Below are 13720 nucleotides of genomic sequence, written 5' to 3' on the forward strand. Positions count from 1 at the left end.
AATATTTGCAGTTCAGCGGGTGGCATTATTGAGAGAATTCTATTAATTTTTTAAAAGTGTAGGTTTGGGGTAGCTTCTTAATGCAATGGTACAGTAATTGCTTCCTTACAAAAAAAAAAAAAAAAAAAAAARAGGGGGAGGCACTAGAGGGACAATGCAACTACTTTAGCATGGCTTTATATTCCCATAAAACACATTTTAATGTAGTACATTTCAATTATGATAATTGTCCTCTATTCATTCTGTTCTAGGCAATGGTGTTTGTAGCTGCGGAAACTGTGAGTGCTGGGAAGGATGGAATGGAAATGCTTGTGAAATCTGGCTGGGGACAGAATACCCTTAACAAAGGACACTGAAGACTGGAAATTTTGTTTGATTTTTTTTTCTTTAGGCTGCTAGGACATTTAATTTCAGAAATACTCTGTGTGCTTGTGTGTGTTTGTGTGTGTGTGCGCGCACATGCGCATGTGCATATATGTATGCAAATACTCTATAACAGTCATTGGAAGGCCAGCTCCTTAAGAAGTGCATGACAAAATTAAAAATGATTTCACTTGGGAACAGGACAATTCAAACCCCAAAAGCTGAAATTATAGAATACGGGCCCTGTGGAAGTTATCCATACTTTTTTCACTGACTTCGGTGGGCTCAGATTACATCCTTAATGTCTATTTCTTAAGCAACCTAGAAAAAAAAGGCAAAAGAAAGCCTTTTTTCAATGTTATTTACTTGGTTGTTGGTTCTCCACATCAGTATGTAACGATAGAAGAGTAGAGCTAGTTTAATATTTGTCAATCCTTTTGATCAATTTTATGGTGTTTGGCAAGTAGTTGTTTGACCACTTTTCTTTCTAACAATCCTGACTCTGCCCCAGCTCCAAAATCAATAGAAGTTGCAAAAAGCTGATCAAAACTTTAATGATTGATTTCTTTTTTTTCTCAAAGAATTGTATTTGTATAGCTGCGATCCATTTACCTAACAACCACAGACTGAGGTCCCAATGTGTTTGAACAGACCCTTGTCCACAAGAGAACCTTTTAATATCCATGTTTAAAGTGTCAATAAGTTGGATATCTGTTCTACATGCTATAATATTTTCAAATGCATAACCTATAGGAGTATAATGAATGATGCTAATAAAGATAAAAATGTATGATTTGCTATTCTGAATATGTACTACTCATGTACTTTTATCATACTATTTTATGTGTGTACACTTGCCTAGTCCTCTTGAAAGTAAAGCAAAGGAAAACTTGTTATGCTAATAACTTTTAGAATGACAATTCTGTATGCTATTAGAAATCACTCTTTGGAACAGATTGCACTGTCACACATGGGATTMATTGAATTTCACTGTCTTCATAGAAGTTGGGAGCCTGAAGGTCAACTGACCTTAAAAATCAGCTATACCATGCAGTAGACTGATCTCAGACACAGATCTTCAGATGATGGCAACAAAATAATTGAAGTTTTAATACAGTAAATACAAACAAAGCAGTGGTATGAACAAAAATTTTATTTTTATTTTCCAATGGTGAAATGCTGCTCAGTGTGAAATTCACATTGAGTTATGAACGATGCACAACTATTGGGACTTCCCTAACTTATTTACATATGAGTCTCTTTTTTTTTTTTAATACATGTAGATTTGGCAGCCCTTTAATTCTTTAGAGCAAAAAAAAACATTTTATTTTCAAAAGTGATTACAGTTTATGAAATTATGACTGATCAAGAAATTGCTTTAAATGGTTGGAAAATACTTCTTGTTAATATCAAACTTGTGGTAATATTGTGGTTTAGGCGCCAAGGTCCAGGTTTTTAGAGAGGTACATGACTAAGAAATAAGGAAACTGTATATCAACTGAAAAAGGTATTTCCATTATTAGTCTAGAAATTTGTTTTCTTTTAGAAAGGATGCTTTTCAGATAGGAAAATACAATGGTACAGAACATGTAATAATTAGAAATTTAAATGAATTTATGAATTGTTTTGAATAATAACTTTTATTATTCCGTCTTCCCACATAGCTTGCTCTTTACCTTACCTGATTTTTTCCTTAACTAAATTCTTTCTTTCTAAAAATGAAGCTTGTGAAACCCATGTTCTCAGGGAGACATAGTATAACCATCAAATTTTTATGCATAACTTGTATAGGAGCTATGCACATAAATAATGTGCATATATATATATACACATCCCAAGGCTACTAGGTGCTCTCTTTTTAGATAACCAAAATATCAGAGTCCTAAAATGCACTGATAAAGTATAAAGAAACTTAAAAGAAACCCATTTTGAAATTATAGTTTGTAATTTGTACTTATAACCCTTAAACTGTGTAGAGCTTAACGGGAATACTTTCATATATTTTAACATATATGCATTTTGTCAACTCTGATGTCTGACTGGAGAGCACAAATTATTGGYCTTATTTATATTTATGAATACCACTGACCTGAATCCTCCTGTAATAGCTAGTGTTTTTTGACATACGTTTTCTGCTGCTGAGTCAGAATGTAAACAGTGAAAGACACAAGGTGGTACTGCGTTTCCTTYCATTTGCATTTAGTACTGTAAAACGGGAGACAGCAAATAATCGATGGTCTTATTTAAATGCAGTAGAAACTCTTAACTTGTTTCCTAGTATGACAAACATTTATAGATACTGTAGATTGGCCCTGGAATTTCATTTTCATTTCAGGTACTCACATTCATAGGCAAAAAAAAAAAAAAAAAAAAAAAAAGGGACTCAAAAAAAAGTTTCAATGTCATATTTGATGCATTTTACTTTGTAATTTCACTGCAAGAATATAAAATAATTCTGGTTCTAGCTAGATTTTTTTTAAAAAAATACCCAACTGCAACATTTTGGTTACTAAGTGGATTACATAGCCGTAGAATTTAAGAATGTGCTATGTAAATTTTTTGTTAAGGTGAGTATGGAAATATATTATTAGAATATTCTAACACAGCTAGTGTCAGGGGCTAATTAAAATATAAWTTATCAAACAAAATGGTGCTATCACTACAAACCTTAAAATATCTATTAAGACCACTAAAAGTATAATGAATATCTATTTTCCTTTCCAATTTTTACTCTGTTTCTTACAATGTTGCTTGAACATTTTTCTCCCCTTTCATGCTGAGGTAACTGATGATGTGACTCCCAGTAGATCTGTTTTGTGGCTCATTTCCTCACTAGAAAAATGAGACCTGAAGGAATAAGATTATTATTCCACATATGTGAAAATCTAGTTGTATTAATAAATTGTGATTTTACACCTCATTCCTAGTGACAGGAATTTGAGATACATAAACTGGAGAAGCAGGAAGAGGCATAAGGGAGTGAAACACATTGGCTGATTCTTCATATCTAGTGACTGTAAAAACTTGCTTCCAGGCTTGTGGCAAAAGGTAGTTTAGTTATAGGTGGTGAAAACAAATTGGATAAATGAGGATTTTGTACTGGCTAGATCGGTAAACCTAGGAAACAATGATCATATAGCCTTGTTTCCTTCTTCTGATGGAAAGAACACAGTCCAAAAGTAGGCTGAATGCTTCTACAAAATACTTGCAGCTTTTTGTAGAACTGTGCCGATGGTATATTGCATCTTCTGGCATGTCATCTGTAAAACAGCTGTGGATTGATTTGCTTTCATAAATTATTAATGTCCTCGTGATCTTTTTTCCCTTGGCCATACTGTCTTTTAGAGCCATGTGGATGAAGATTTAAATGTACCTGGTCTGCCTTTTCTGATGCCCTTGCTTCTTTATAGAACGGATCTCACTTCATAGCTCAATGATATAATACACTTTATTACTGGGATGAAGAAAGCTATGTTGAATATTTCTGTGACTAGGTAATAGAACAAAGATTTTATTACATCTTTAAAAATAAGTCATAGCATTTGCATTAGTCATCACGAAAAAATACTGTTATTAGACACTTTAAAATGCATTGTACAGAAGATGAGTTTATCCAAAGGGGCATTTAAAAGAAAGATAACCTTATTGTGTCTAATTTCACTTGCATTCTCATTTGACTGGAGCTAAATAATTTCTGCTTAATACCAATAAACAGATGGATCAGCAAGAAACATTTTTAATGCATGGACCAAACTGCCTGCTTTAATACCTCATTTCTTGGAGTGGCTTTAAACCAAGAGAAAAGGTTTCTCTGTATATGTATAAAAAGTCAGAATTGTTAGCATTTTTTCAAGTAAATACTATAGTCAAAGGAACTATTTTATTTTATATCTGGTGGTGGTAGTGGTGGTGGTGTTCATTGAGGAGCAACCTGACTCTACACAAGTTAAATTTTATGAAAAGAACAGTATATTAAAAATAATTGATTTGAGAGTGGCTTAAAAAAGCAAAAGAGGCAAAAGCAGAGAGAATGACTATGTGCAGTGTTACCATATCTGTGCATTATGAGATGGTAAGTTGAGTTGATTGCTGTGCAAACCGTCTCTCTGAGATTAGATAAAACCCAGAAGAAAAACAAAATACAAAGCAAGCATGCAAAAGATCTGGACTGCTGTAGATTCACATACAGATAGACATGTAAGTACAAAACACCCAATCTGCAAATACAAACTGATTCCATCAGATTTACTATACAGTACTTTTGTAGTAACAGACAGTTGAAAACAGCTTTCACTTAACTGCAAAATTAATTTTAGAGGGAACAAAATGGTGAAGTCCTATTCTGGAAAACAGCAATAGAGGTATTATATTAAGGAGCTAAAATTTTCTTTGGCATGGTAAAAGGGGAGAATTGAGTGTGCCAATCTATTTACATGAAGCTTCACCATACTGTGGCCAGTGCAGCGATGTTTTGCACAATCTACTTGTTACATAATTCTTTCTTTTGTTTTTCAGTATGCCTTCATATAAATGTTTTATTCAACATGTTGCATCTGTGTAAACAACAAATAATAATAAATGCAAATAATGCAGACAAACTCTTTGCATATATGTAGGTAAATTCAGTAATACAGACCAACAGTTCTCTTCTATACAAAACCTACTACACGCAGTTCATCCTTGCCATCCTCTTCCCCATGCAACAAACGAGAAAAGAGACAAAATTAATGGAAGTAATCAAAGCAGAAAGACCCCTTTGTTATGTTTAAACAGCTTGTAGAAGAAATTATTTTTAGGACATCTCGCCATTGTATTAAACACACATATGCATTTAGTCCACATAAACAATAACAGAACTAAAAAAAAATGCATTTAGTATGAACTAATGACTTGAAAAAATTAAATCTGGCCTTAACTGCAGCTCCAAAACTGGTTGGCAGATTTTAATTATCTGGGATTGAAAGTTTAATGTTGAAAACAATACTTATGTAGCATCAGGCTATGAGCCAGCTCCTCACTGCGTGTCTCAGCCAGTTCTCCAGCCCTGTCTCTCCCCAGGCTCTTAAACTGGGGAAGGTAAAAAGATGACTGTGGGACACAAACACATGTATTACCTCCTCATGAACTCTATGAGATTTAGATGTGTGTGTGAGAGAGAGAGAGAAAAAATATAGCCTTCAGCTTYATCAGCCTATTCAAAATATTGTGAATTGCTCCTCCCATAGTTCTAGAAAGACAGGGAGTACCTTAGGGACACAGTGCATAATACAACATCAAGGCTGCTGCATCCCATAGATCCCCCAGATTCAGCGTAGGCTCACGTGGCCACGTAGCTGGCTTGGTTCTTGCTTGGTTTTCTCAGGGATGGTACAAACCCCCTCCAGACCAGATGCACTGAGAATTTTCCTAAAGGCTTTCAACAAAGGGGTGTTGGGTTCCCCCCTCTCCCCACTTAGAGCTAGCAGGCAAGGGAACAATCTAAGTCAAAGTTTCTTGTATCTTTATCACAGTATTAAAGTAGTTTTATATTCTTTTCTTTATACGTAGATTTGGGCTTCATGTTTGCCTCATCCTCCTGAGAAAGACCCCAAATCAAATGCTAGCTTGCTGTTTTTATATTATGAATACAAACAAGAAAGTCTAATCTATCAAAAAAAAAGAAAAAAACTTAGTTTGCTTAGCTAGAATTTAGCAGCTTTATAGTAGCCTCCTTCAACAGTGTATTAAATGTTACTTATAAAAACTAAACACATGAAAAGTAACACAAAGAATTTGTTTAGACTGAATCAGTTAGTCAGCTATTCAGGTTAGGAGTTTGAAATAACAAGCAGTGTCTGTTTGGGATTTCAGCATAAAGACATGATAAAATGAATTGTTAGAAATACAATGCTAAAAAAAGGAACGAAGGAGTCCTTTTTTATCTTTAAATATCAAGATAACTGCAAGAGGCCAAGACAGTGTTCTCACACAGAGTTTTCCAAACTGAGGTACAATTTAGTCCTTGTTCCCATTTCTGAGAAGCAAATACCTTCTTAAGCATACCAAGAGTACTCATATTTTTAGTCTTCTGAAAGCATGTGACTAACTAACTAACACTTCAATGGCATCTCTGTGGTATTGTCTAAAACTTATTTTTCCCTCTGACATTGGTTTTACTGTTCATAAATGACACACTCAAAGTGTTGATGGTGTTTTTCATAAAATGATCCAAGGCTCCAATTTTATGATGTCTCTGATTTCTTCTAGGTTCATGTAGGAGAAGGTACAGTATATAGAGATCAAGGCAAGGCACCTTCAGTCTAGCAATTTGGTGGGCATATTTTCCTAGGAAGCTGGGTAGAGATACATACTGGGATATTGGTGGGATACATAGGACTGGACTTTGCATGCTGAGCTAAAATTAAAAATAAAGTTTTGTAATATGTCCAGTTTTAAAACTTTTTGTAAAACACCAGAGATATTAAACTATAATTTGTAGCTACCCTTTGCACTGGTGCTGCAAAAAAGAACACAACAACATCCTTGCCCATGCTTTGCTAAGTATGTGTGGAATTCAGCCAAAAATAACAATGGCATTAAATTCAGTTCCTTAAAAACAGGAAAGGATTATATCTGAAATGGACTTAGGTAGCGCAATTCTGGTTAGTCTTATCTTTTTTTATTGGTGGTGRTTGTTTTTCAAATAATGAGGATTTAGTAGATGAAAAATGAGCCTTAATTCAGGCCTACAAGGCCTACAGAGTTCTTTTGACCCACTTTCCCAAAAATGAGTGGGTCTTGCTCGCTGGGCAAGGCAAATGTTACCATTACCAGTAAGCCTGTGATATGTATAAAACACACACACAAAAAGAAACTATAGGGGGATGTCAAACACCCTTTCAGAAAACTTTCTATCGTCGGACGTGTTTGACAGTCTTCCCTCTGTTCTGATGCCAACCTCAGGAGCACAGTATCTGTTGCTGAGAGTATTCACATTTAATCAATATTGTAAGCCAGAGACAACATCCTATTCTTTATAGATATAATTTGCAATAATAGATTTTTGAAGGCTTCCTGATTCCCTGATTGCTTTCAAAACTAAGCCACCGGCAACACTTAAGTTATAGAGAAACACAATCCCTGCAAAAGATCACAGACAGTGGAGCGAGCAGCCTTATAAAAAAGGGAAGAAGAGAAATCCATAATAGCACAGGTTTACAGCATCTAACTAGAAATTACTTGATTATTTGTGTGCTACAAAATAGAACTTAAACACATGGATTTTGCTGAAACTGGACTCAAAAAGGGATTATGAGTAATTGTCAGCAGGCAAGGTATCAAGTGTACTCGTGAAGTATGTCATTCACATGAAGTGTCACAGTCACAGAAAAGATATTAAAAAGGCATTCCAATATCTGGTAGGGCATTCCACGGTCTGAGTTTAGCTGGTTTATCCAGGTGTCTTCTTGTTGTGGGAGGAGCTACATGTTGAGATTTATCCACTTGCAACAACTTAGTTCAGAAACAGCAGCGAGCAAGTATTTCACTTGCCTCAAGCTGATCCACGGACACTGCAAAGGGAAAGTCTGGCAAGGATAAATCACTCAACTGTACTCAGGACTCAGTAAGTCACAACACCTGTGAGGATCTGGCTATGTGGTCTTACTCTTGTTAACTGGTTTGCCGCCATTCATTATTGCAGATGCACTTGTGCTTTTGCTTGGAGTTACCCCAGCCTTTGGCACTGTTTCTCCAATATCATGCAAAGATGGTTCTCGATACATGGCAACTAATAGGAGAAAAGAAAAAGGAGAGACATTTTCAGGAAAATTATCTAAAATAGGGCTAATTTTTTACAACAACTAATATTTTAATCCACTCTCTAGTCTTCTTGCATACAAGCGAAATTATTTATATTTTGACAGAGGCTTATTTTGCACAACTGAAATCTTTACTTGACCCTCCAAACTTCTCTCTTTGGTCACATCTGATTTAAAAACACTGTAGGAAACTGTATGTTTGCCTGTTAATGGAACTATAAAAGCTGTAGAAATTGTAAACTACTGTTCTATCTTTGCATGAGGCAGAGACACAAAATGTAAATTTATATATATATATATAAAAATATATGTATATATACACAAATTAAAGATTCTATAAGATTTTAAAGGTAAAATTCAATKATACAACATAGATTTTTATGAATGGTATTATATTATAAAACTCAGACTCTCTTAGAGTCTGAGAMCAGGACTGCAAGACCAGGCTTGGCCCCAACTCTGCAATGTCATTTGCACCTCTGATTCACAAGTCTCAGGAGCTTAGCCACAACCTCTTCCAGTCTGCATCAAATAAGTGTGCAGGACAGTCCTGCAGAGAGTACACAAGGTGGTTGGGGTTTTTTATTCCTCCTTTCCAAAAATTTTCTCAGTAGCCACTAATCTCCACTGAAATTAAAAGTGCAGAAAACTCCCATTTAGCCTATTAACTGAATTCTTAGAGGAATTAAAAGTTTGCCCCTGGGCTTCAGTCCCTATCTAACCACTTTAAATCCTTTGAGGAAAATACATGTGTTCAATTACACAGTTCCAGCATTAAGCTGCCTTAATGATTAATGCTCTTGGATAATTCAATTTCATTTTCCATGTCACTGAATCAGGTAATATTTCCACTTATACCTAACTTCAGTAGCATTTATTTATATCAGAGCAATGTTAAAAGAGATGTCAAAGCTGTCAGAAGAATTAATCATCACACTGTGATTTTGGGGCTGGCTGTGTGCTGCCACAGAGAGCGCAATCCCTTCATCCCTGGGCTAATTAGAGTAGGAGGCAGGAGCATCAAAGTACTGACCTTGATCTTCAATGGTGTGAAGTTTCATAATAAATATGAAGGGCCCCAAAGCATCATTAACTAATCAAATACTTAACTTGTTCTAACATTTCCAGTGACATAATCTAAATCCTTTTATGGCTTCTCAAGGTCTGAAATTAAATGTCTTCTCTAGAGTACATGAGCTGGTTATGATCTATTTCTTCAGAGTCAACTCCCATAACTGGGTTTAGGACACTTTGCTGATTAATTAAAGTGWACAACGAAATAACACCATGACCCACAAAAATATTACATGAGACAGAACTAAAGGTAAAGAATTACGTAGCAGAGTTGTAATATTTGATGACTCTTATTGTTGATGTAAAGCATCTTATTTCTAAGCCTTGCCTGAGCTATTTTGATAGAGTCTGACCATCAAAACATTTTAAAAGTCACTTTTTCCTAATGCACATGATGTTGCTTTTAAAAATGCACTGGCTTCCTCCCACACAAATTGTTAAAATTTAATATAAAGCAATTGACATATAAACAGCAGATGTTGTCGAGAGCTCCTGAAAATCTTAAGACTTTTGCAAAGCAAAGGAAGCAAAAAGGCTTTAATTTGAGTTCAAATATGAAGGTAAAACACAGGGYTCTTCAGATTCTTTCCTCATGATGAAACTCTAAAACACTTAACAAACTGATTCTTTAGATCAAAAATCTTCAAAGTTAAAAGGTTAAAGGAAAGACATGGCATTGCTAATTAAAGCATTACTCAGRTGTGTGTTTTAAGACGTTAACTAATGAGATAATTTTCAGAATGACTGAGGCTGTGTGTAGCAATAAATTAATGAAATGCTGTCAGGACAAGAAGCAAAAAGCAGCATAGATAAAAAAAAAGGAGTATAGAATATATAGGATGAATCAAAAGTGATACTGCCAAGATTGAGAATGGGTGACATTGTTATCATTTAGTACAAAATGTTAGTATGACTTTTATTTGCTTCTGTCTTGGTTTAAAGGCCAACTTAAAGAAGATACGTGCATCACACCAACTGGCTAAGTAATACACTAAGATTTATTTTATAAACAGACCTTTGTGTTTTGTATTAGAAAGCTCTTATTTTGGAATGCTGGCATTTCATCCATTCCACTTAAAACTCCAATTATCCTGCAATATCCATTATTTCACTCTGCTTAATGAAAGGAGTATTTCTCACTGCAAGACTCACAACATGCTTGCCCCCTACTGAGAGATTATTTTAAAAACAGCACAATACCCTTCAACAAAAGATTTCTTTTCTTGTAAAAAATGACCTCTTAATCCTTTGAAAGAATGTTTTTACATATACCCTTTCTAGCATCACGATGCCAAAGCACAAAACCACACCATGAATCCTGGGAACTGTCATTTGAAATGGCTCCTGTGCATGGCATGCGCATTCAGAAATGGTATTTTAGAAAGCATTCCCTCTTCGTTTTGTGATATTTATAATAGGATCTTAACACTGTCGTGTATCTGGCAGTGATGGATTGAACCTCACCTTCCAATGGCTTGGGTAGAAAATGAGCTGCTGGTTTTGTTTTCTTCACTCTGTTTCCTTTCATGACCTGCCCTTCCTTGTTCAGCCCCAAGAACCAGGCCCTACCAGATTCCTGTTGTCTGTAGAGCATAGATGAGTAGATTACATAATAATTTTCAAAAACAGACTCCTTAAATTTGCACTCTGGTGTAAAAAGTTCCTGTGGAAAAAAAAAGTGAATGTTAAATAATATCTCAAAAGTTCTCTTTATGTTTTGTTAACTCACAAATAAACTTTGATTACTTTAATATACGACCTATAATAAGGTACTTCTTGATAGCAGATCTGTCTTCCTCTAGATGACCTCCAGGTGAAATTATTTTACCTACCRTGGATAGCTCCATCTTCTGATCTGTAAGATCTTTTCTATAAACCAATAAAATTAGATTTAAAATACCATGAGGAAAAAGGAATCTGTGTGAATGTAGGGTAACGATTTTCAGTTTTTGGACATATCTACAGAAACCTATGGGAGATGTTCCCATCACAAAAAGGAGGGGATAGAAGTGGCAGAGTAGAAGGAGGCTTGCTAAGCTTTCAGAGCATGAAGTTCTCAGCCCTGAATTCTTTTCTCCAATATTTGCATTTCTTTCAGTTGCCTTTCCCAAGAAATACAATTCTAGGAACATTAAATATTTTCACTTCTCCATTCATAGYATTCTTATTTTTCTCATTTCTTTTTGCTCCTGGCCCGAAGCAATACTGAGTTAACACTGGGCAGATGTTCTCAGGATCTCTATCCCAGCTCCAGTTGCTGACATATTATAAGAAGTTCACAGCTGTTCCTGTCACAGTTGATCTTCTTTTGGGAAATTAAAGTCCTTAAAACCAGAGTTYTCCATACCAGAAAGTATAGATGAAGTACTTTTCTGAATCTGGACTGCACAACAACTTGAACAAGGGTTGCAGAACCAAGTGCTCTTCTTCTATTGTTATAGGATATAAGGCATTTGTATTGCAGCAGCTTAAGTTACCACCTGTAAGCAAAGCTGCCTTAACTGATACCATGCACACTCTTAACTTGCTCAATTGTGAAGTTACTTTTCAGTTAAAAGGGATTAGCATATTTTATCCAACAATAGACTAAAAGCAGGGTAATATTTTGTTAACTTGCTTGTTTTGTTTGAGCAAGCCTAGTCACAGTGCCTATAGGACACAGCGGTTTACAGGATGCAAAAAACCAATCATTTGATATATATAATGGCCATCTTTCTGGCCATATCTTTACCACCTATGTGCACAGCTAAATTTGTATGCACATGAAGAAACACAAATATAATCCATACTAGAATCACTAAAAACTAAGACAGGAAATATCYGAGCTGGACCCTTTCCTTCACCACAAGGCTTTTTCTCTCAGTCTTCCAAGACTTTAAGATGTCTGCTATTTGTATTACTCTCCTTTCTCCTTCAATGATTTCAAATCACAGAAGAGCTCAACAAGAATCAAAATAAAACCATAAGACAGGATTGCGTGGTAGAGGGAATACTGGTTAAACACTGGCATGAGCATTTATATTTGTGTCATGTTCCTGGGCTGTTGAAACAACAGATGCTAATCAGGAAATGCCTAAACAAATCTCTCTATTATCTGCTTTACTGTAAATTCTACCCACTTTGTTCTCCACCATGCTTTTCTTCCTCATAAATCCCTGTGATCACTACTGATAAAGCAATATTTTTTGCTATAAATGAAAGCTATTTGTCATTAATGCTGCCCATAGACTGTATTTATGTGTTTTCCCAAACAACATCCATTAGGATACTTAAACAAGGTTCCTAGAAGGGCATCATATTACACCTCTGAACCAAACCTGGCCCTTCTCTCCCCTCATCTCTTTCATACATACAGTGGGTTTTTTGACAGTGTACAGCATAAGACGCTTTAAGTATGTACTTTAGTAGGTCAAAAAAAAATGGATTATGCCAGCACAATTACTTGGCTACTCCTGGATGCAGACTGATGSACTGGGCAAACTGGTGTCACTACTATTTCTTAGTTAAAAAAGCACAGCAATAATCTGCTAATTTTTTGGAATAAGTGGAAGAGCCAAACTTAAATGACTGTATTCTTCCCCAAAGTATTCCAGCTATCTTTCTATTTCAGATGTCTTGATAGTACCACAGCTTTGAACATGGTTTGTTATCCATCCCATGTATTAGGATGTAATTCTGCCTCAGATAATCACTCAGTCAAAAAGTCACTTAAATATACTCCTACATTAAAACCTGCTAATAGTTTCACTAATGTGGAAGAAGAGCATTCATGAATGAAAATGAAGCACCTGATGATTACTATTCTGAACTGCAGCCATCYATTCCTCAGGAGGAGGCTTCTGAAATAGGCATCTCCAGTGGGACCCAGGTAGAAGCTGAACATTTCTAAGCTGAAGAGTGACTCCTAAAACCTTGCCTCAGACAGCATATCAGTGCAAAAATCACTGACTTAATCCACCACTAGCCTTGTTCAAAACCCTTGTGGGGGAGAAAGGTAGGAAAATGGCATATTATAGGAGGAACTCAATGGTGTGGGCACTGCTTTAGGCTACTTGCCTTCTAATGCAACCTGAAGAGAATCAAATCCGCATCCGACCAACAAGAATCATTTAGATCTTCCTTGCAAGAAACAGTTTTTGAGTTTTGATCCCAGGACTATCTTTACATTTTACATTATAGAATCAATGAATAAAATGCAAAACCAGACATGATGTGCAAACAAGAACTTGAGCACAGGACAACCCTTCCAAAGTCAAGACCCAGATTTAATCAGTCTTATATAAATGATGAGGTTCTCCTGCCAATGCAACGTTTTAGAAATAAAGTGTATGCCAACTGCCCATTCCCAAACACCCCCGGAGAAGGGCTTGGCTGTAAACTGCAATCTGATATAGCTTCATGTGTCCTACAGAAGTGTAGGACACATTAAATTGCACCTTGCTGTGAAGAATTTTCATTTGAATATTTTTGCTAGCTTCCCGTCA

General features: G+C 35.7%; 2 protein-coding genes across 5 annotated transcripts in view; one reads left to right on the forward strand and one right to left on the reverse strand.

Moving 5' to 3' along the window:
- Nucleotides 1-1514, forward strand: part of ITGBL1 (integrin subunit beta like 1) — a 142981-nt gene extending 141467 nt beyond the window's left edge. The window contains exon 12 of the mRNA XM_085306006.1: nt 252-1514. Coding sequence (XP_085162132.1) covers nt 252-343 — 92 coding nt within the window. The 3' untranslated portion in view covers nt 344-1514. The remainder of the gene's footprint in view (nt 1-251) is intronic.
- Nucleotides 1515-3399: 1885 nt separating this feature from the next.
- FGF14 (fibroblast growth factor 14) overlaps nt 3400-13720 on the reverse strand; it is a 243346-nt gene continuing 233025 nt past the window's right edge. For 3 of the 4 annotated variants that reach the window (XM_085306010.1, XM_085306008.1, XM_085306009.1), the window contains 3 exons: nt 10701-10899; nt 8009-8131; nt 3400-7928 (listed from right to left, as the gene is read on the reverse strand). In XM_085306010.1, the coding sequence (XP_085162136.1) occupies nt 7861-7928; nt 8009-8131; nt 10701-10899 (390 nt within the window). In that variant the 3' untranslated portion in view covers nt 3400-7860. Of the gene's footprint in view, nt 8132-10700; nt 10900-13720 lie in introns of all 4 variants that reach the window. The other variant, XM_085306007.1, reaches the window with a different exon arrangement.

The sequence above is a fragment of the Rhea americana genome, unplaced genomic scaffold, assembly GCF_003343005.1.
Source record: "Rhea americana isolate MKP2758 unplaced genomic scaffold, rheAme1 scaffold_23, whole genome shotgun sequence".
Taxonomy (NCBI): domain Eukaryota; kingdom Metazoa; phylum Chordata; class Aves; order Rheiformes; family Rheidae; genus Rhea; species Rhea americana.